The sequence below is a fragment of the Acanthopagrus latus genome, chromosome 3 (genome assembly GCF_904848185.1).
Source record: "Acanthopagrus latus isolate v.2019 chromosome 3, fAcaLat1.1, whole genome shotgun sequence".
Lineage (NCBI taxonomy): Eukaryota > Metazoa > Chordata > Actinopteri > Spariformes > Sparidae > Acanthopagrus > Acanthopagrus latus.
The window spans coordinates 16,477,272-16,500,161 of record NC_051041.1 but is presented as its reverse complement, the minus strand read 5'-3'; the positions used below and the strand labels follow the sequence as shown (position 1 = coordinate 16,500,161).

At 44.7% G+C, this 22,890-nt stretch overlaps 3 protein-coding genes across 7 annotated transcripts in view; 2 read left to right on the top strand and 1 right to left on the bottom strand.

Moving 5' to 3' along the window:
- Positions 1-1,505, bottom strand: part of cpne4b (copine IVb) — a 28,009-nt gene extending 26,504 nt beyond the window's left edge. Inside the window, exon 1 of one of the 2 annotated variants that reach the window (XM_037093226.1) lies at positions 1,386-1,505. The gene's annotated coding sequence lies outside the window, so the exon portion shown is untranslated. The remainder of the gene's footprint in view (positions 1-1,385) is intronic. The other variant, XM_037093225.1, reaches the window with a different exon arrangement.
- Positions 379-11,250, top strand: dync1li1 (dynein, cytoplasmic 1, light intermediate chain 1). 2 transcript variants are annotated; one of them, XM_037093228.1, is made up of 13 exons: positions 383-787; positions 1,027-1,100; positions 3,081-3,197; positions 3,290-3,520; positions 3,848-4,002; positions 4,085-4,178; positions 6,161-6,296; positions 7,065-7,176; positions 8,042-8,101; positions 8,240-8,284; positions 8,380-8,467; positions 8,552-8,674; positions 10,565-11,250. In XM_037093228.1, exons 1-13 carry the CDS (start codon positions 684-686, stop codon positions 10,681-10,683), a joined length of 1,458 nt encoding a protein of 485 aa, XP_036949123.1. In that variant the 5' UTR covers positions 383-683; the 3' UTR covers positions 10,684-11,250. The 2 variants fall into 2 exon arrangements, with proteins under 2 accessions (XP_036949122.1, XP_036949123.1); XM_037093227.1 differs by having other exon boundaries at positions 379-787; positions 8,380-8,674.
- Positions 11,251-15,785: 4,535 nt separating this feature from the next.
- LOC119016930 (catenin beta-1-like) overlaps positions 15,786-22,890 on the top strand; it is a 9,213-nt gene continuing 2,108 nt past the window's right edge. Inside the window, exons 1-14 of one of the 3 annotated variants that reach the window (XM_037093298.1) lie at positions 15,786-15,943; positions 16,928-16,977; positions 17,491-17,700; positions 17,782-18,032; positions 18,151-18,389; positions 20,332-20,533; positions 20,653-20,797; positions 21,000-21,103; positions 21,438-21,572; positions 21,745-21,948; positions 22,046-22,204; positions 22,299-22,418; positions 22,526-22,676; positions 22,801-22,890. The exon at positions 22,801-22,890 is cut by the window's right edge and continues 32 nt beyond it. In XM_037093298.1, the coding sequence (XP_036949193.1) occupies positions 16,965-16,977; positions 17,491-17,700; positions 17,782-18,032; positions 18,151-18,389; positions 20,332-20,533; positions 20,653-20,797; positions 21,000-21,103; positions 21,438-21,572; positions 21,745-21,948; positions 22,046-22,204; positions 22,299-22,418; positions 22,526-22,676; positions 22,801-22,890 (2,023 nt within the window). In that variant the 5' untranslated portion in view covers positions 15,786-15,943; positions 16,928-16,964. Of the gene's footprint in view, positions 15,953-16,093; positions 16,262-16,927; positions 16,978-17,490; positions 17,701-17,781; positions 18,033-18,150; positions 18,390-20,331; positions 20,534-20,652; positions 20,798-20,999; positions 21,104-21,437; positions 21,573-21,744; positions 21,949-22,045; positions 22,205-22,298; positions 22,419-22,525; positions 22,677-22,800 lie in introns of those variants that run through there. The other 2 variants (XM_037093300.1, XM_037093299.1) reach the window with 2 other exon arrangements.

The following is a 22,890-nucleotide window of genomic DNA, read 5'->3' as shown; positions in this document are numbered from 1 at the left end:
ACAACTGATGGTCCCAAACCCATTAAGAAGGCAAGAAATTCCACGAATGAAGCATGACCAGGCACACCTGTGAAGTGGAGACCATTTCAGGTGACTCCATCATGAAGCTCACTGAGAGAAGGCTGAGGGTTTGCAGCACTGACAACAAAGGAAAGGGCGGCTACTGTGAGGAATCTAAAATATGAAACATATTTAGAGTTATTTCACACTTGTTTGTTTACGACATAATTCCATGTGTGTTCATTCATGGTGAGAATCTACAATGTAAATAGTCATGAAAATAAAGAAACACCATGAAATGAGAAGGTGTGTCCATCCAGGTGGTAGTGTGTGTGTGTATATACACACACCAGGTCCAGGATCACTGTGACAGACCAGGACTTCACCGCTGGTCTCATCACACTTGTGTCTGTGCCTCAGTCACCAGCAGGTCACAGCGGATCAATCATCTCACTGTGTAACGCAGAGTTATGCTTTTGTAGACTGTGTTTCCTGTACAGGACTCGGTGTGTGTGCTCGGTGCAGGTCTGTCTGGTCTGGTCTATGAGATCATCTCCCTGTGAGGAGAGGGGACCCCGCTTTGTGCGGGTGGACCACGCCCCGGCTCCGGCGTGCGGTGCACCAGGCTAGGTTAGCACACTGCTACATCCGGGCGCTCTGCTCGGTTTACAAACCCTGCGAAGATGGCGACGTCAGGGAGGAGTGCACTATTATCCTCCAGCTCAACTGGACCTAAGAGCACGCTGGAGAGCTCCAACCCCGAGGAGGAGGACGGACAGGACTTATGGTGGGCGATAGGTTATTTGAGCCGGGCTATCGTGAGGGTGCTTTGTGGGCGCAGGTGCTCCATTGTGCTGGGAGGAGGATGGTTTGACAGCTAGCTTGCTAACGAGGCTAGCTAGCATCAGCACCGGGCTACCTGGTGACACAGCAGCTCCAGCAGCCCGAGCTGCTCTGCTGTCAGCCGATGTTTGTTCATCAGCGAGCCTGATGGGGTCGTATTGTAACCGGCTGCTCTGTCTGCAGGTCCACCATCCTGAGCGAAGTGTCCACCCATTCAAGATCCAAGCTACCGTCCGGGAAAAATGTCCTGGTCATGGGTGGGTATCTATCTATCTGTGTGTGTGTGTGTGTGTGTGTGTGTGTGTGTGTGTGTGTGTGTGTGTGACTGCAGGCATCGTTAGCTTGAATAGCATCGAGCTGGTGATCATCTCAGCCCGGTAGACTTAATGCTGCTAGCTAAGCTAGCTTGTTCCAGACTGACTGTGCTTTTGTGTTTAAAGCATGGTAGCGGGTGCGTCTGCTAGCGCGCGCGCACACACACACACACACACACACACACACACACACACACACACACACACACACACACACACACACACTACCTCATCGTGTTGTGAGGGAGAATCAGGCCGCTGTGAAACACTGCAAGTCATTCTAGCATCCAGCGACGGAGCAGCAGCAGATGATGCTGAGGGGACGAGACAAGCCATCAGCCTGTGTGTGTGTGTGTGTGTGTGTGTGTGTGTGTGTGTGTGTGTGTGTGTGTGGCGCGCCTCCCTGTCTCGCTCGGTCCTGGTGTCACACACACCACAAACACACCTCAGCCTCAGATCATCTACAGCCTGCTACTATTCCAGCTAATCAGCGACTTGGTGACGGATGTGCAGATTTGTCTGTGATGTGACAGCATCCTCACAGCATCGAGCTGTGGGTGGAGCTGCTGTGACATGGTGCAAGATGGATGCAGCTCACAGAAACAATGAAACTGACCCGTGTGCTCTGAGGTGTGAGAGGAGACCAGGACAGGTGCAGCTCAGTGCGGCTGGAGACACTGTAGTTGAATATTAAGGCTGTAGATCTTACATGAGATCTGCAAAATATATATACATATTCTATGTAATGAAGAACTGTGGCTCTACTCAGACTGTTCACAGGACGTGTGCACTATGACATGTTTGTACAGAGCTGAAACCCTTTGTTGACTGACAGAACAAACATCTGCAGCTCTTTTGCTCAAACATTTTCCAGGTTCTCAGTGTTTCCTTTGTCCCATGTGTATTTGGGTTGCAGTGAAATTGTGGTTTCAAAGTTACAGTGTTATTAAAACTGAAGCTTAGCATGTACATTTGCTGGTCCAGCCCGCCGCTGACGTCCAGTCTTATATTGGTCTCCTGATTGTCTTTTGGATTGCACAGGGTAAGGGTCAGGGTTAGCCTGTCAGCATGGTGGAGGGTTTTCACATTGTACCCCCCAAAAACAACATAAATCAAATATCAGGGAGATGAGGTCTCAGCCATTTATTTATTCTGTATTTGGACAGTTTATGACTTATGACGATTCATTTAGGACCATTTGATTGTTTGTTCTCTGTCCTGTCTGCGATGCATTGATATAGTTGTTTCTTATTACATGGAGAAAGTGCAATTTCAGTTTTTATTTTGAAGATTTAAGAACATTTGAATGATTTTCAGGTTTATATTGTGAATTACAATTAAGTTGGATTGGATAATCATTACAGGCATAACGTCAGTGTTAAATATACACTATCTGGTTCCTTTGCAGGACACAACATTTTGTGATTTCTATTGATATCTTCTGCTTTCAGTTTTTGTAACGGTCATGTATGTGCACACTTGACAGGGTGAAACAGTGACATATCCTGTGATGTCATCTTGCAGTGAAAATGTCAAACTGCTGCATCCCAAATAGAGACAAGTAGAAACAGTTATCTGTTGAAAATGTCACCATGGAACCAGGGGGATTGTAATGGGCGATTTCTCTATTTTTCTTTATTTGAAATATCAAATCATTAATACATCAATCAAGAAGTAATATTGAGATGTGATGAAAATAATTAATAGTTTCAGACAGACGGTATAAATGTATGTACGGATCGATCGAACCCTGGAGTGTGAAGCTAACACAGCTCATAGCGTGACATCATGGAGAACCCCCAGCTGGGCTGCAGCGTGTTGGCCTTTAACATGCTTGATTGTATAGGTATGATGAGGGAAGGATTGGGTATGCACAAGTCTTCTATCCATAATTTGTTATTCACTGATTGTGTCTGTGTTTAGGTGAGGTGGGTTCGGGGAAAACCACCCTGGTGGCAAAGCTACAGGGGGTTGAAGAGTTCATGAAAGGGCGTGGCCTGGAATACCTCTACTTCAGTGTCCATGACGACGACATTGATGGTAACCAGTCGTCTGTTCTTCCTCTGGACTGATCCAGCAGCATTGTTGGATTGTGTGGTGTGTTTACCTTCAGATGTCTTGTGTGTGTTCAGACCACACCAGGTGTAATGCCTGGGTGTTGGACGGAGACCTGTACCACAAAGGGCTGCAGGGCGTAGCTGTGCCAGTGGACTCGATTGGCGACACGTTGCTGCTGATAACAGTTGACATGTCACGGCCATGGAACGCCCTAGACTCTCTCCAGAAGTGGGCTGCCGTGGCGAGGGAACACATCGACAAACTCCGGGTCGCCCCGGAAACGCTGCGGGAGCTGGAGCACAGACGTGAGTCGCACTGACAGAAAGAGCCTGGTGAAGATGAAGAGCGTCCTCAGTGACATCATGTGATGACATTGTGTTATGACACATGTCGCTTCTGAGTCCACCTGAAGTATTAATTTACATGTTGTTGGTATAAACAGACAGTACACAATCTGTGTTCGTTATATCTTTTGGTAAAAGTTGAATCCAGGGTATGGAAGCTTTTCTTCAGACAACAAACCCTCCATGGATTTTTCCTAGGAAGTCCAGTTATTAGCATGATAACATTCTTAAAACCCTTTTACATCTGTCAGATTCACTCTTTGTGTATCGTTGTGTGTGTGTGTGTAGTTGTCAAACAGTTCCAGGAGTACACAGAGCCGGGCGGCGGAGAGGACGGCACCCCGCAGAGGAGGAGCGAGGAGGAAGAAAGCGTGCTGCTGCCGTTAGGAGACAACACACTCACACACAACCTGGGGATACCAGTGGTGGTGGTCTGTACCAAGGTACACACACACACACACACACAGAGTTTTGTGTTGCATGTACCTGCACACGTCTGTCTAACACCTGCTCATGTGACCTCAGTGTGACGCCATCAGCACATTGGAGAAGGAGCACGACTACAGAGATGAACATCTGGACTTCATTCAGTCTCACATCAGACATTTCTGTCTGCAGTGTATCCTTCACTAAACATGGCCTCCACTCACGGCCAAAAGGTGCATAAGCAACAGATTTCTAACAGTGAAACCATTGATCAGCACAGTATACATAAGGATGTAATGGAACTCTGATCAATACCACTGACTAGGCAGATCTTCCTGTCAGACACTGAGATTTAAAGCATTCATTCACATTTTGGCCTGTGCTCTACTAGCATCAGCTGTGAAGTGATGAAGGATGTCGATACAGCTGAGTGATCGCCATGACAAGTGATGTAGGGATGTAACGGTATGAAAATTTCACACCGCGGTAATTGTGACCAAAATTATCATGGTCATCGGTACAACACGGTATTTTTAAAATATCTTCAAAATGTTGAAAAAACACTGATACACTGACAAACTGAAATAATTTCACCAAGATTTATACTTCAGTAGATTTATTTATGTATTAAAATGGTCCAAATCCAAAATCCAACACTGCAAAATCAACATTAAACAAGAATAAAAGAATGTATCAAAACTGTGTAAAACAGGTCACTGGCTTTTTCTGATGAGGCAGCCTGTTTTTGAAAAGTCTCCTTTCATGTCTGTGTTACAGAGGTAGAATGAGATGTAGTGGCAGCAGCCCTCGATTGGCCTCTGTGAAGAAAATGAATAGAACGTGTCATTATTAATTATTACTGTCATTGTTACTTAATACTAAGGGTGCAACCAACAGATCACAAAACTCACAATTTAGATCAAATCACTTTTGTGAGGAACAGGCTGGATACTTTTTGAGATCAAAACAAAAAGAACTATTGTTAAAGTAATTATGAATTATACTCTATTTTGGCTCTTATCTCTATCTAGACACTTGCTATATTCACCATTTTATATTATTCGTCTATAGTCTTTTTTTTACAATAATCCACAAGTATTATTTATTTCTGATATTACTAACTCAGTCCACCCAGTGCGTGTTTGTCTCAAATCCTCCTCACTGCAGCTCTGCATCAATATTTAGGGAATTATTAGGTCGACTTTAAAAAGTGAAATCTACAGTTAATAAGCGGTTCAGATAACGTGCCAACAGATCAGCTTCGTTCAGTTATACCACCATCAGTTTACATTAGTGACAACAGCAAATTAGACAGAGAAAAGTCAACATACACATACATCATGCACCCGAGATTCAGGTTAACTTACCGCTGAGCAGTTGATGATGATGATCGTGTAAATGAGTCAGTAAACTGGATGTGTTGCTGCCCCTCAGAAAAAACTTTTCTCTCACAGCTCCTGCAGACAGGGCTGCCATCCTCGACCAGCTGTCCCTGAGCATTTTTATAATAACCAGAATAGGCCCAGACTTCAGATTTGGTTTCTTTGAAGACGGAAAAAAAGCCATGAGTGCCGCTACTGTCACGTCCTCCCTCCGCCATGTCTTTCTACAGAACAAGCGCATGTTGCGCGCTGCACATACGTAGTGAGACCTGGATAGAGTATCTGGCGAGTCTTCCACACCGTGGTTATCGACCGCAGTGGTTACCATGGTAATTAAAACTTGAACGGTAACCTTCACCGTTGGGAATTTTACTGTGGTTTACCGTGACACCGTTAACCGTTACATCCCTAGCTATGACAAGTGATCATTATGACAAGGTGTTTTGTTCTCGGGCCAAAGCTGTTTTATTCTTGCAGGCTTGTGGCCACTGTAAGCACATCTGCACTGCTGTTGCTGTTGCAGTGAGAGTTAGATTAAAGGTCACAGATTCCCCATTATTGTTTAAAGGTGTTTGTTTTTCATAATCTCTAGTCAGTGCAGAATGAAAACCATATTACATTTCTGAAGGTTATTGTGTTTCAAACGATCCCACGACTGCACACTAGTTGTTAGTGTAGCTTCTGTTGGTGAGGGATGGAGCTTTTGTTTTATCACTGTGTTAAGTGTTAGTATTATTTCTGGTTCTGTATGCAGAAATGCTGTTGTTGAAAATATCCTTGACAGCCGTTTCAGATGGGGCGTCTCTGGTTTACACGTCAGTGAAGGAGATGAAGAACCTGGACATCCTGTACAAATATCTAGTCCACAGACTCTACGGCTTTCCCTTCCACTGCCCGGCGCAAGTGGTGGAAAGAGACGCTGTCTTCATGTAAGCCTGCTTTTGTGTGTGTATATAGACGCATTTCCACAAAAGTCCTTTTGGTACAGTACCCTTTGAACATTATGTAACCCCTGGCGACTGCACTTTACACTGCAAAAAGTACTCTTACTCTTCGAGGTGACCGCTGGCACACTGTGACCTGCACTCTACATTACAGCCTGACTGTTACAACTGTTCCTTCTGTTCTGCTGGCATTCATCACCGTCATCCCGCTGCTCACTCGTCTCTACACGTAAGGGAACAAGCTTTACTTGAGAAAAAGCTTCAGGCAGCAAGACAGAAGATAGCCAAAGAAGCAAGAGAAATCCCGCATCACAGCTCAGAGGACAAAATGGCTCTGGCCAGTCCTTTACATTTAGCAGATGCTCTTGTCCAAAGCGACTCGCAGTAATCCATATACACTATAAACACACTGATGGTGGTGGCTGCTATGCAAGGTGCCAACCAGCACATCAAGAGCAGTCTGGGGGAATTGAACCAGCGTCCTTCTGATAATAAGCCAGTGGCTCTACCCCAGAGCCATGGCCACACCACATAAATACATTCGGTGGTGTAAGGGTTAGGGTCTGTGTGCTAGGTGCCTTAACAGAACGGTGATGAAAAACTTTTGACAATGGAAATGCACAAGTCAAATTCCAAAGTTAAACGAACTGAACCGAACTAAACTGGACCGCTCAGTGGAATCAGGCTTATATGTGCCGGGAGGACTGTGAAGTCACTTGGTTCTGGTTTGTAACCTGTCTTCTGCTCCATCAGTCCATCCGGTTGGGACAACGAGAAGAAGATTGCCATACTTCATGAGAACTTCCAGACAGTAAAATCAGACGACAGCTTTGAGGACGTAGTCGTCAAACCACCAGTCAGAAAGGTAAAGGCTCTCCCTGAATCAGGATGTCCTTTAGAAGACTTCAATTCAGTAAATGTTAGAGCTTAACTTGCCTTCAGTGTTAATTTGTGAGGTTTTAATCGCCGCTTTCTTTCAAAATAATGAGCTGTAGCCGTTTCTTTTTGTCAAAATGAGTCTTTGTCCAAGTCACTCTATACTAAGTCACCCTCACGCTGGTGGGAAGTCAGGCGACGTCTCGTAGTTCAAAGCACACTTCTGGAGCTTCACAGCAAAACAGTGTTTCAGCATTCACCTGGAGCAACTTGGTGGAGAAGTAGATGGGGACTTGTTTTAAAAATGTAGGAAGCAATGGGAAAAAACATAAAATGTCTCCACACCGCTCGTCTGGTGTGACGCATGTCTCCAGAGATCCCAGTGATTGTGAGAATCTTGGGGCTTCAAGAGACTTGAAATACACCAAACGAGCTGTGAAGCCATTTTACGTTAAGTAGGTTTTTTTTGGTTCAAAACAAGTTTACTTTGTCTGCTTGAGTTGTGTAGGCGAATGCTTTAACAGTGTTTGCTGTGATGCACCAGAAATGTTTTCTGGACTAGGAAACTTTCCATCCGAGTGGACAGTGGCTGAATTACCACTTGGGGGAAAGTATTACATTTCTATGTAATCAACAGCAAACTTGGAAAGATCCTCTTAAACGAGCACAGCTTACATCACAACAGATTGGTTACTGCTGGAATATTATCTGTCATTATCTCCTACATCGTTTTTCACAGTAGAAGCACTCAGCTTTACCCAGTGTCCCTGCAGGGATCATGAGAGTTTCATCTCATTTATCAGCAGGTTGGGGAGTCTTTAATGAAATGATTTATTTATCCTCCCTGTCAACAGATTGTACATGAAAAGGAGATTCAGGCAGAAGATGACCAAGTGTTCCTGGTGAAACTGCAGGTCAGAAAATATTTGTATCTTGTTGATGCCAGTTGGTTTGCTGCTTGTTGGTACTCCAGTTAAATATGACTGGAGAGTCCTGAGATGGTAATGAAAGACTAATTGGAGTGAGTGTGCATGTTTTGCCCTCATTTGCAGTCGCTGCTCGCCAAACAGCCCGCTGTCACAGCAGGGCGGCCAGTGGTGAGTGCTCTTTTCTTTCCTAGTTTTGGCTCTAAGGATAAAGAAATGCTCCCTTCGGTGTCCATGTGTGTCAAATACACTCTTGCCTCTCGCAGGACACCACCAGCAGAGCGCCCACAGGTTCCCCCAGAACCAGCAACCGCTCTGCAGCTGCCAACGTAGCAAACGCCATGCCACAGTCAGGTACATCAGTGCATGTCATTGCTCCTGTGTGTGTGTGTGCGTGTGCGTGTGCGTGTTCTAAACTCTCTTCACTGTGCGCTGCAGGTCAGACCAGTGAGGGCGTGTTGGCCAACTTTTTCAACAGTCTACTGACGAAGAAGGCGGGGTCAGGAGGCCCGGGGACGCCGGGCGGTGGAAACAACACTCCAGGAACAGTCCGCAAGTCAGGTGAGAATGCACATGAGGTGTTAGAGGCTCTGTTGGATCATTCAACACTGATTAATCCAATTACGTTTTAGGCTTTAATGTTATTTTCAGTCATCACTCAGCTTCTTGTTTCAGTTTTCACCTCCCATTTTCAATCTTTCATTTTCTCACTTCTTCGCTGTCCTGTCCTTCACTCACACATGAACTCAATACAAACAATCACTCAGCATCTCTGTGATCATCTTACTTATCTTCACTCTTAACTGCTCATAGCCTGTTGTGCACTCTCACTGTTAACACCATTCATAATGTGTATGTTGTTTGTGTGTGTGCGTGTGCGTGCACTAGTCAGAGGATGCTGGCCACGTTAAGGTGTGTGTGAAAGATAAAATCCTCTTGTATTAACGCTTGTGTACGTCATTCATCTCCCCCCGTCCCCCCCCCAGCCTCCAACCTTCTCCAGCACCTGAGGAGGATCAGTGGTGGGATCAGGTTCTCCTGTATCACACATTTACGTCTTATGAGCTATTCATTTACTGATTTAGATAATTAGATTATATTAATTCAGGAACTAAGCAACCTGAGAACTGTGGTTGTGGTTCAGGAGATGATCCCACGGCTGTTGAACACTTTTGCACTAAATGCACTTCAGGGGTCTTATTAATGTGAAGGGAAGGATCTCATTGGATCTAGCTTTAATAGATCAGTAAAGGTGTTTATTGATTTCATAGAAGTGGCAAGATTAACTGTGTAAGAAAAAATATAGAAAGCGAGAAGTGTCTCATGACTGCACTCTTTCTTACCTCCTATCCGTTAGAGGAGGAAAGTCTTGGCCATGAGAAAATTTCTTTGGATTGCTGAATGATTTTATGACAGTTGCACCCTTTTTTTTCTCTCCTCCTGACTTCCCTGTCTCCATTCTGCTCTTCTACATTTGTTTTGGCATGCTGCATTGCATTTTTCATGACTAACATCTGCCACAAGCATTACACATGATTCTGACTAAGGCTGGACAATAAGGGACATTATATATCTGACACTGTCTTCCACTTTGGTCTGGTTAAACTAGGTAATATCTATCTAGTATATCCAGGGCTGCAACCAACAAATATTTTCATTTATGATCAATCTGTTGATTCATTTCTTGATTAATCGATTAGTTGTTTGGTCTATAAAATGGTGAATAAGTTGATCAGCGACGTCATAAATGTCCCAAAGATAACCAGTTTACAGTCACAGAGGAACCCTAACCCAAAGTCCAACCAAGTCATCGATTATTAATATAGTGGGAGATTAGTTTCATGGTTGACAACTAATAAAGTGAAACTGTTGTAGTGCTACATTTTGATTGAATTTAATGTTATATAGATTAGTGTTCACCCTCATGCAGTGCAAGAGAAGAGACACTTTCTGGTATCCCTGCCCACTTTATCCAATCGGGACTCTGTAAGAGGCGGTCCTGTGTGCTGGTGGACCTGCAGAGAGAAGGATCCTCTGTGTTCATGTGGTGGTGTAGCGAGGATGGAGGGGCTGCTGACTGTACACCGGACAGGAAATCGGCACACTGAGGACTTCAGCAGCTTTAGTGGTTGTAGCTCTCAGTGTGTCGTATCAAACCGCAACCTGAGTGAAACCTTGTGTCCCACTCATGAAACTGTGTGCCTGCCATTCAAAGGTTGACAAAAGGACAGTTTATACTAAAGGCATGATTTGCATATTTGGTATAATAAGATGTTTCACCCAGCTCTTCTTTTCATCATGTGTAATTTGTTTTTTTTGCATTGTGCCTTAACCACTCACTGCTACCAAAATGCACTTATTTATTGCATTGGTTGAAATGTTTTTATTTGTTTGTGTGTGTGCTCTCAGTGATGTAGAACTAACCTGTACGTCTGCATGTATCTGATACAGGTTCCAAACTGGGCCTGGGCGATGTACAGGCGGAGCTGGACCGCATATCCAGCCGGGAGACGGACTCCGACTTGCCCAATGCCAACGACACGCCTGCTGCCGACGGCCAGGACACATGAAGACCAACACACATCACCCTGCTCTCCTTCTCTCCTCCCACCCCCTCCTCCACCTCAGTCATCTTCCATCTCCCTTGTCCTTCCTCCCTCCACTCTTGCCCTCCACTCCATCATAATGATGTGGGAAGAAAGAGAGGTGTAAGTGCTTTCACTTTCTCCTCACCCCTCGTTCTCCTCCTCCCCTCTCTCTCTGTTCTCCTCCTGGCTGTTTTGCTGAGGGCCAGTATTTGTCACTGTTACATACGAGACTGTCTGTTACATGAGAGTAAATGGAAATGGGGGACCAATGTGGGGTGTGGAGGTCGGGATGAAGTGAGAGGTGGGTTGAAAAAGATTGATTGCAAAAGTGAAATTGAGGGCGTTTGATCCATCCATTTCTGGTGATGGTACAGTTAGTGTTTGTACTGTAGAACTGCTGAAGGGTGCATGTTGAAGAGTCTGCACTGAGGTACTGTGTGTGTGTGTGTGTGTGTGTGTGTGTGTGTTAGGGAGAATGACGCAGATCAGGATATTAAGGCAGTTCTTCGCCCTTTACGAGGAGAGATTTCAACCAAAAGTAAACAAGAACATTACCATGCTCACTTACTGACACTACACGCTGTTGAAACATACGCTATTATTACACTACACAAACCAAACATGACAGTGCACACACATCAGAGCTCACATCTGAGAACTACTCCAAATTCTACAATTGGCCGAACCTGCATTCTGCTTACACCTGTAGATAACAGACGGTGCACTGGAATGGGGGATGGTAGAGGGTAGTGGGGGATAGCTGAGCTTACTTGTACAGAAAGAAGCACTAGTGATTCAGTTCCATAGTTACTGCGGGTGGGTGGGTGGGTCAGGGGGGTCTCAATGAGGGAGGGTCACACCAAGAATGTACAGTCATCGTCTCGCTGATTGGTCCTGTTATTTCAGAGCTCTGTGTTGGCGTTTGTATAATCAGATCTGTTACTCAGTCAAATAAAAGGTGTATTTATTCGGATTCATCCACCTGGCTTCCCTTGTCTTGTCTTTTATCCTCTCCCCAGACTGAATAATGAACAAGTTGCTTTCAGGTGAGTTTCTCCAGCTGAGGTTGAGTCCATGTTGGTAAGCATCCGTATCTGTAGCGGCCAAATCTCCATGTTTTAAAAGGTGAAGTTACCCCAAAAATGAGTCGGTCATTCTCTACTCAGCCTTGTGTTGTTGGAAAGTCAGGGAGGGTCTGTAGCTCAGAGAAGCTTAGTGGATCTTCACAGCCCCACAGTGTTGCCCATCCTCCCAGGTGGACTGAGATGATGATGAGGTGCGTGCTAACACGTTGAGTGCAGACACTAGTATTAAGTTTTTGGCTTAGAAAAAGGTGTAAATAATGTCCTCACAAATCAGTGTGGGGTCTCAGGCCCTGTCCACATCAGACCAGGTTATTTTGCAACTGAGGTTTTGTTAAATAAAATTCCGCGTCCACACGAGTGGTTATATAACAATAACCGAGAATAACTCCATACAGACGCAACTGTAAAATCCGCCACCAAGTGATGCAATATACATGAAATACATATGCCACAGCAATAGGTGTGCCGGGCACGTCGCTGCTGTCCCCTTGAGAAAGTTGCAGTTTGTTTGCTAGCAAGAGGAGCAGTCTCCTTCACTGCTCATCCAGGCGCCACTGTTGTTGCATTAAGTTGAGCAGCTAGACATGACAGCCAAACGCAGCTGACAGCAAGCCAATAAACAACAACTTTGTCACGTCCATTTTAGCCAAGTTATCAGGCGAAGCTAGTTAACAACCTCCAATCACCTTCTAACTGTTGTTACTCTGTGTTCACTTTGCTGAGCGTGCAATATTTACAGAGGCACGCGCTCAGCTCTGACATAAGCAGTGGAAATAATTGTGGTTGTCATATCCACACGCAACCGCTGGAACAAGAATCATCCGAAAACCTCACCCTGGACTCCGGTTTCAAGCGACCGCAGTTTCAGTGTTCCAAAAGCACGGTTGCATGTGGACAGAACAGTAAAACCGGGAACATAACTTCATAGTTGCAAATTTACCCAGGCTGGTGTGGACAGGCTCTCAGGCTTCTTGGACTACACCTGGTGAAACGTATGGAGCCAGATTGCAAAACTACTGCAAAACTCCAAAAATGTTTTGTTGATCATAAGAGTCACCAACTGTCCATCAGCATAAGGGTGAGAGGATGATGCCTGAATTTTCTTTTTTTGGTTGAACTTTTCCTTTAAGAGAATGAAATACCAGGAAGTTCAGTTCAGGTCCATCAGGGTTGGTTGGCACTGCTTTGTGTCACGCTGATCTTCACCTGGCAAAGCAAAAGGGTAATCGTTGAACATCACTGGCCGCACAATTAAATTGCCATTTTTTACAGGAAAATCAATTTCAGATCGTTGTCATTAGAAGATGGGATGACATCATCTCCAATCTAAACTTCATTTGTCTTTCTTCAGATGAATGAAATGTGCTCACTGCTCTCTACAACAGCTGAGACAGCAGATGAGCTTCAGATAGTTTTATTTCCGAGGCTGATGATTTATCTTACAGACTGACAGACGTTTTAATAAACGTCATCCTCTCATGATAGATTCAACTTAACAAGTGCATGACAGAATATATTTGCACACTTCCACTTGCTCTGGCAGCATGTGGTCTCTCTTATTACTGTAACATAATGTACTGAACATAGAACCCTCCTGTAGATTTTTGTGGTTTCATGGATGAACTTGCAGTATGTTCATGTTCTTCATGTCCTGCTGTAACACCACCATGCTCCTCAATGACACTTTGGACTTTTTCTAGTTTACAGCACATGTGAGACGCGTGAACATGCAGCAACTGTCCAACACTTCCTCTTAAATGTAACGACAAGTGACTGAAGTGTTGTAAGGTGTCTGTTGATGTTACATGACTTTTGGGGGTTAGGGTTAACCCCTAACCCTAACCCTAACCCTAAGAAGCTTAAAACACAGTGTAAAGTTCTGACCCCATGCTGTTAGCTGTCAATGCTAACTCTCCGTTCACAGAGCCCTGTAATGGTTGGACCAAATGTGTTCGCGTCTTCGGTACTGGCAAGCCAAGGGTAGCTTGAGCAATGAAGCTGCATGATCAAATCGACCGGAGTTCTCCTTTAAAGCTAGAGAGGTGGCAGGGTCCGCCACACGTAAACACCATGAAAATGTGTGGTCCTGGCCAGTCAATCTAGCCCAAAAAAACAAAACATTTGCAAAAGAAATGTCTCATAGTTTTTATTGGTCCTAATACCCTCCTGAGTCATATACTACAACTCTACAGCCATAGATGGAGTGGAACATAAAGGCTAAAGTTGTGCCCGACACTTTAAATAAATTGAGTAGAATAGGGGAAAATTTTCAGTAAATAGCTATCACTATGAAACTTCTTCAGTTAATTAGTGACATCATATCAAAGAAAAATTGTATTGCAAGTTTTTGAGATTTTATGTTTATATATGCAAATTGGGCATTTCTTCATAAAATGTACCAACTTTGCAAACATTACAAAACACAAAATCTGAAAACTGGAAGATGCCAGATTAAAAATGTATTGTTTCATTGTTGACACATTGGCAAAAAGACAAAATTAAAGAAGGGACTATGTTTCTCTATCATCCCATACACATGAAAATACTATTTAGAGTCATCAAAAAATCTATGTTAGTCATGTTTTAGGTATAAAATGTAGAAAATATCAGGCTATTGAACATATATCAACAGAGCTCCTCCCTAATCAAACACAAAATACAGATAGAAAGAAATCTGTAAAGAATAGTTTATGTAGGTGTTACTGAAGTGGAGATTTCTCCTCCACAGTGTACGAAAAACCTAATTTTGAGAAAACACCCTTTAAAGGTTATAGTGAAAGGGAATCAATTTTTCAGAGGAAACCACTATTAACAGAAAAGTCACTGATATTGAAATCTATCAATAGAGAATATGTGCCCAAAACCACAACTCAAGAGACAGATGTAGAAGGGAAAGCCCAGTAGGCAATATAAAATAGGAGGTAGGCCATAACACTTACAGATTTGACTCTGTGGCAGCAACAATAAAAGTTCAATCCATGTTCTCATCCAAGTTTGCCGACATATTTGCACATACGCCTCTGCACTCTGTGCAAGCTAGGGAACAGTCGAGGCCTTGACGACGGCAACTGCAGCGCATTGTGCTGCAACCAGACTTGCACTTGCAGCGCACACCTCTGGTAGTAGCAAGTTTTCCATCCATTCTTGAACTTGATGGTACATTCTGAAGCAATGAAACATAGCAGATGAAGATGTTTATAGTAAGGTGACATACAGAAAAACAGCTATCCACCCTCACAACTTGCCACCAACAGGGAAAAACTGATTCCCTTTCGCTATAGATTGACTGGTTTATAAGGTCAGTTTGTTTATTTAGTTGGTTAAGGCTTAAAAAAAAAATCAGTCAATGAGGATCTCTCTCCTGTGACTCAAGGGACCCTTCAGAGACCAGAGGGGCCCAGAACCAGAACCAGAACCAGAACAGACAGAAGCTGTTGGTCCGTCTGGCTCACTCTCAGTGTTCTCACAGTTTGTACACAAAAACTATTTGGGTGGCAAATGTTACTCAGAGTGCAGAACATCATGTTCCTGAGACAGAGGGATCAGTTATGGATCGCTGTATAAATCAATAGTGATGTTCACAGCTTCTTGTACTCTGATCTCAGGTTATCATGTGAGCGGTCTGTTACATTGTGACATCACTGAGTGCGACAGCTGCAGGAGAAACACACCTGTGATGTGTCCTGCATGTTACCTGCACGTTACCTGCACCTCACACCTCCAACACTCCATCACACCTCCATCTCATCAGCAGCTCGTGAGTCACATTCCTGTGTAAAGAAGGCCCTCCTGCTCCCACCGCTCTGTAACTATCACACTTGTGTCCTTTGCGGGCAAAAATCTCCAGACTGCACCGGTCGATTGCTAATAACGTAAAACGTCATCGAGGTCTGGCCACAGCTGTGAAATAATAGTTCACATGATTAAACTTTGTTTAAAATGGCGCCCTATTTTTCCGAGTGCGGCAGAATACTATATTTTCTCCTTCGCCATCTTGATGGTCGGTCGCACAGGCGGAAGAAACATCTTCGGCGGAGCAGAGCGGGTGTGGTTCGGACTCGTACGGGTGGTTCACCTAGCAGCCCTTTTCCTATTTTCAGCCCTGAGAAAGGAGAACATTTCCCCGACAGGAACCACGGAGGAGCCGCTCGACTCTGGTAACGACCGTATGTTCGTTACATGTGTTATACAGCGAATGTAAAGCGCGTCAGTGTGTGCTCGACCAAAGAAATCATCTTTGGACGGGGAGGGGGCTCCGGAGGGGTTTTCTGATCGGGCTGGCAGCACAGCAGGTTTTGTACGGTGGCGCTTGGATCTACTTTTCATACGTCCTGGTCGGCTAAGCTAATCAAACCAGAATTAAACATTTGGAGGGCTCGCTTGAATGTCACAAATCCAATAATGAATTGATTTGAAGCGGTGCCTACTTCTAGTACCGGACAAGTCGTGGGACAAGTCTTGACGCCTTAGACTTAGTGAGTGAAGCCCCACACAGTGTTTGTTTATGTTAGCTAGTTAGCTAACTAGCGGAGAGGTTAGCTTGGCACGTTAGGCTAGCTTAGCGAGCTCCCAAGGTAAGCTAGCCAACCTGTTAGCAGGGGTGGCTAATGCACGCTAGCGCTCCGGTCTTGAATCATTATGTCTTTAAAACGTGTTTAGTGATTGGTGTACTGTTTACTCCGTTTCCTCTTAGCTTTCATTAGGCAGCCTGTTACGCTCGTAGTTAGACCCACCATGAGAGGAGGAGTCATGGAAGTGATTACGGGGCGGAGGGGGTAGTTTCTCTCATTGGAAACCCAAGCTGCGAGGTCGGAACTTGGCCGTGGTGGGGGGAGGGGGAGAAATATGCCTTTGATGTTATTTGCCGCTGAATGGTGAATTGTGTTCCTGCTGGCCTGGAAATACCCACCGCTTTGCTCTCTGGGCTGGAGGTGGAGGCTCGGCATTTCCCCTCGTAGCTACGCTAGCAGTGTGAATCAGAGGGATTTGGCTCAGGTAGCCCAGAAGACAGCGCTTTGATTATTGAGAGCACGGAGGGAGAAATGCAGAAACACCACGGTTAGCTTCGACAAACAGGATCTCAAGGTTGAGTGCGAGGCTGATTTTCTCCTGTGGACTTTTTCTCTCCCCCTTTTTCACAGACATATCTGCTGTGCGGGCTGAGGGCAGGCAAGAACAATGGCGACCCAGTGTGAGTATGAAAAACTTTACCAATACGACCAGGCATTAGTTGTGTGTTCTTATGTGAGAGTTTCTCTGTACTTAAATACACACATTACCAGAAGCCTGAAGGCCTGGTGTGTAAATGAAAGAAGGGGAGCTAGGTGAGCACATGTCACGGGATCCTGAGTGATTATAATTCATCTTTTGTTTCATCAAAGTTTTCCTCCTCGGGAACAACATGTCTGTGAGAGGAAATCAGATGTTTATGGGATTCAGTTCATGATCATTACATGATGGTAGAGGAACAGGAGCTTTGCTTTGAGGGCCATTCATCTCTGTTTGCTTCAACAGGATTACATTTATGTTGTCCCTCTTTATTTTCTTGTTAATTTACTGAAGTTCTTCATCCTTTCCTTTCAACCTTTCTGCATTAAGATTTTGAGTGTTGTAGTGTTACGAATGACATTGCTAAAACTTTTAAGCTCACAGTGAGAAAGTAAAGAGGGCATTTTCCTAAAATCCCAATCTCCCTATTGTGTAGCTGATTTAATGGAGCTGGACATGGCGATGGGGGACAGTAAGGCTGCAGTGAGCCAGTGGCAGCAGCAGTCCTACCTGGATTCAGGCATTCAGTCTGGAGTCACCACCACAGCACCATCTCTGAGTGGCAAGGGAAACCCTGATGCCGAGGAGGATGATCCGACTCTCTACGACTGGGAGTTCAACCAGCCATTCACTCCGGAGGCCCCAGGTAGATGACATATTGTTTTTTTTATCACGCTACTTTGGCAAATATCTGTGCACTGGTGATCAACATATCTCACACTTTCAGACATCGAGGGGTATGCCATGACGCGGGCCCAGCGTGTGCGTGCTGCCATGTTCCCCGAGACCTTGGAGGAAGGCATCCAGATCCCCCCTACCCAGCTGGATGCTGCCCACCCAACAGCAGTGCAGCGCCTGGCAGAGCCCTCTCAGATGCTGAAGCATGCTGTGGTCAACCTCATTAACTACCAAGATGATGCTGAGCTGGCCACTCGTGCAATCCCAGAGCTTACCAAACTGCTCAATGATGAGGACCAAGTATGTTTTGTGTGAATTCTCTTATGAATGTGCTCAAATGGCAATGCTGAGATACATAGCCATGCACTTTACATCCCTTCTTGAATCATTTGCCCCTAACCAAGAGTCTCTGTCCTAGGTTGTTGTGAATAAAGCAGCAGTAATGGTGCACCAGTTGTCGAAGAAGGAGGCGTCGCGCCACGCCCTGATGCGCTCCCCACAAATGGTTTCAGCCGTCGTTCGTGCCATGCAGAACACCGGTGATGTGGAGACCGCTCGCTGCTCTGCTGGAACCCTGCACAACCTTTCCCACCATCGTGAGGGACTCCTTGCAATTTTTAAGTCTGGAGGCATCCCCGCCCTGGTCAAGATGTTGGGGTAGGACACTGGAACACTTGTAGTGCTTGTCACTGCTTATGTGAGATAGTCACAGTCCACACATCCAAGTTTGCCTAAATCTGGAGACAAGACTGCAGAGTGTTTTGGAATTTGATGAAGGAGCCGTTATAGTTTTCATTGCAGCTCAAATTTGTGTTGGTGTACAATACTACATACAATATCACTGAATCATAGCTCATAATGGAGCATTTAATGACATTTTACAGGCTTTGACAATTGATTATGTCCAGTTTGCCACTAATTGGCAAGACATGTTGGCAACATACTTTTAATCACAGAGGCCTAAACAATAATGGCATGAATGAACTAAAGTACGATCACAGGTGTTGGGTTCCTCTCTTTTCTCTCACTCTGTTCTATGGTTGATGGCTGCACACAATTTTAAAATGCACAAACTATCCCTAAAAAAGCAAAGAGCATGAATTATGTATTAATTGACTGCATTGAAAAAATGTACATGAAGTACATGGTCTGGAGTTCAGGGCCCTTTATCACATACACTGACTGCAAAGTGTGTGTTGTCTCTCCAACATAAAATGGCCATAGACTGCCAGGAAGCAGAACAAATCTGGAGTTCAGAATTTTAAAGGAAGGATACAAATCTGTCTGACCACAATCATTTAAATCTGTGTAAACTAAATGTCCACTACAATGAGTTATGAAGAAGTTTCTGTAAGTCAGATTGGCTGGGGAATCTGAGTCAACTGCAAATAAAGACAAACAGTGCTTATGTTAAAACTTTAGCCTGATTAGTTACTTTCAAGTATTTGACAAACAATGTTAAACAAAACTGACACATCACCGTGTCATGGGCCTTCTCTTATTACTGCCTTTATTCTCAATAACCAAATGTGACAAATGCCATCTATCAAAACATCTTCCTTCCATGCTCTACGCTTTGTTTCTCTATGAAAAACCAATGCACCGAAGCAAAAACATTTAACTGGCTGGCAGGTTGTGACCTGTTGGTGTTCAGGTGTGTGGTTGTGTTTGCACCTGGAGTCACATTACCACACTTCAAACGCTGGAGAAACATCTAACCAACCCAGAGAAAAATGGTAGTCTCTTTTTAGTGTAGTGAGTGTTTACATTATAAAGTCATGTCAGCATTTCAGTAGTTGATGATTGGGTTTCTTTGTTGCTAAAATGTGTCCACACGTGCCCTAATAATCCAACATGTAATGAATAGTCAACACATTGACAGAGTAGCTCACACTGTCTTCTGCTGCTGCTTAAGTGCCAGTGGTGATTAGCAGACATCTGCTGTACAGTGGTTCTTAGCAGCATGTCGGATCAAGTCATCCTTTGTGAATTGCTTTCCAGTGCTGATGTGTAGACGCCAAGTTTGATTGTTGGTCTGAAGCATCCTCCAACACTTTGTATGAATTCCTGCTGTTTCTGCTACTGTGCCTCAAACCCTGTGAAAGAATAACTAAATGAAATAGGGTTTTTTTTGTTTTATCCTTAAATAATAACCTGCTGCACGGATGATTAAACATGAAGCAGATGCACGGTGTGTCTTCATAATATTGATCAGCTCTCGCCATTAGAGCTGCAAAGATGAATTGATCAGTTGTCAACTATGAAAAGCTATAAATCAATTTTTAGGATTTCTTGTGGACAAAACAAAACATGTAGGATATCATCTTGGGTTTAAGGAAACCCTGGTCTACATTTTTTAAAAACAATTTTCTGCCATTTTCCAGACTAAATAACTAATTGATTGATCGTGAAAAGAATTGGCTTATTAATCAATGATAAGAATGATCTTTCCTTGTAGCCCTACTTGTTGGAATGCACATTGAAGGAAAACCTTCAGTGTTCTCCAGGAGAACAGCATGTATTTGTATGTGAAATGCTCCCTCTTAAGCGTGCTTTTGTCTGAAAGTTGTCTGCTAATGTTTTGTTTTGTTATGTCCAGCTCTCCAGTGGACAGTGTGTTGTTCTACGCCATCACCACGCTCCACAACCTGCTGCTGCATCAGGAAGGGGCAAAGATGGCCGTGCGCCTGGCTGGAGGACTGCAGAAGATGGTGGCCCTGTTGTCTAATACCAACGTCAAGTTCCTGGCAATCACTACTGACTGCCTGCAGATCCTGGCATATGGCAACCAGGAAAGCAAGGTATTGGACCAACACCTTCCTTATGCATGAGTTTACATCAGTTTGGTCACAAAGTCCCTCAGATGTCTGGCAGCAGTTAGCAGAATGCCTAAACATTGACCTGTCTGTTTTTCATGTAGCTGATCATTCTGGCCAGCGGTGGCCCCCAGGCCCTGGTCAACATCATGAGGACCTTCACATATGAGAAGCTGCTGTGGACCACAAGCAGAGTGCTCAAGGTGCTCTCTGTGTGCTCAAGTAACAAACCTGCCATCGTAGAGGCTGGTACGTACACAAACACAATGGAAAGACCATACAGTAAGACAGCATTAGTAGTAGTAGTACAGTAAAGGGGAAAAGGAAAACAAATGTTCTCGTCTCACTCATTGAATTGCAGTCAAAGGCACGATGAGAGGACAGTTTGTTGTTTTGGTTTGCAACTGAGGTGAAGGTCCTCTGATGTTATGAATTTTGCCCATGTGTGTAGGTGGCATGCAGGCCTTGGGGCTTCACCTGACAGACCCCAGCCAGCGTCTGGTCCAGAACTGCCTCTGGACTCTGAGGAATCTTTCAGATGCCGCTACCAAACAGGTACGACACGCTCGTCAGTCTCAGAATATTGACTCCAGATTCAATCTTAAAGTGTTGCTCAGTAGTCAGTGTGTTCAAAGGTTGAAATAGAATACCAATACATAGGACACTTATTTTTCAGTTATATGAAGGGATTTTTCTTCCTTCTCATTATGACAACTGCATACATGAAACCTGCAGGAGCCTCGCTGTTTGGACAGTATAACTCTTTGCCCATTGATAGAATCCTATTTAACACTCTGTGTGAGATTAAACAGAGTGCTAAGTAATGCAGAATCCATTCAATCCTCTCTGCTCTTCCGTTTTCTCTTGCCCTGTCTTCTGCTGTCTCCAGGAGGGAATGGAAGGTCTCCTGGGGACCCTGGTCCAGCTGCTGGGCAGTGATGACATCAATGTAGTGACATGTGCTGCCGGTATCCTCTCAAACCTGACCTGCAACAACTATAGTAACAAACTCATGGTCTGCCAAGTATGTACAACACACACCGCTGTTTTGGAACATATGCAAGAAAACACATGACATTATTACTCTCTGAATGTCACCTTGTATCTCCATTAAACATATTAGTATTATATACTATGAGTTGCATTCCCCATGTGTAGTCATATTCAATCCACTTATTAATCTCTTCACCAATTAGGTTGGAGGCATTGAGGCTCTGGTGCGAACGGTGCTTAGAGCTGGCGACAGAGAGGACATCACAGAGCCAGCAGTCTGTGCTCTGCGTCACCTGACCTCCCGCCACCAGGATGCTGAGATGGCCCAGAATGCTGTGCGCCTTCATTATGGCCTGCCAGTGGTGGTCAAACTATTGCACCCTCCGTCCCACTGGCCACTAATCAAGGTTTTTAGCAGCACCTCTTCCCCAGTATAATTTTGATCAACCTTGCATGGCATAAGCAGGATTTAATCTAAAATATATTGAATTCCCCTCCATCCAGGCCACAGTTGGTCTGATCCGCAACCTGGCTCTTTGCCCAGCCAATCATAGCGCTCTGCGGGAGCAGGGAGCCATCCCCCGACTGGTGCAACTGCTGGTCAGGGCTCACCAGGACACCCAGAGGCGCACCAGCATGGGAGGCAACCAGCAGCAGTTTGTGGTGTGTAACTAATCCTTCAACCACCTGAGGTTTATTTATCTGAACATTAAAGGTTTTTGTGTATTTGATTTCCACCGTGATTTTCCACATCCAGGAGGGTGTGCGTATGGAGGAAATTGTGGAAGGCTGCACAGGAGCTTTGCACATCCTGGCCCGGGATGTCCACAACAGAATTGTAATCAGAGGGCTTAACACCATTCCACTCTTTGTCCAGGTAAAAACTCTCAAAACTCTGTCTTACTATAAAGACCAACACTAACACATTAGCTGCATGTAAGTGTACTTGTCTACGTCTGACCTTTCTCTCTTCACCACCTCCAGTTGCTGTATTCTCCAGTGGAGAATATCCAGCGTGTGGCTGCCGGTGTGCTGTGTGAACTGGCTCAGGACAAGGAAGCTGCAGAGGCAATCGAAGCTGAAGGAGCCACTGCACCGCTCACTGAGCTGCTGCATTCCCGTAATGAAGGCGTTGGTGAGTATACATGCAGAAAGAGATACGTTTAAGGTCACACATTGTATTCATGTTTTTGTCTATAGTGAAACTGCTTGTGTACTCTGTTTACGTGACGTGTGTTTCTGTGAATTGTCTCCTCTAGCCACCTATGCTGCAGCCGTCCTGTTCCGCATGTCAGAGGACAAACCTCAGGACTACAAGAAACGTCTGTCAGTGGAGCTGACCAGCTCTT

What these genes read in the sequence shown, in the direction of transcription:
- dync1li1 (XM_037093227.1), top strand. Translation starts at nt 684, where the DNA reads ATGGCGACGTCAGGGAGGAGTGCACTATTATCCTCCAGCTCAACTGGA. An exon ending in TCAAACCACCAGTCAGAAAG is followed by an intron (nt 7,177 to 8,041) that starts GTAAAGGCTCTC and finishes CCCTGTCAACAG; the next exon opens with ATTGTACATGAAAAGGAGAT. An exon ending in AGGAACAGTCCGCAAGTCAG is followed by an intron (nt 8,675 to 10,564) that starts GTGAGAATGCAC and finishes TATCTGATACAG; the next exon opens with GTTCCAAACTGGGCCTGGGC.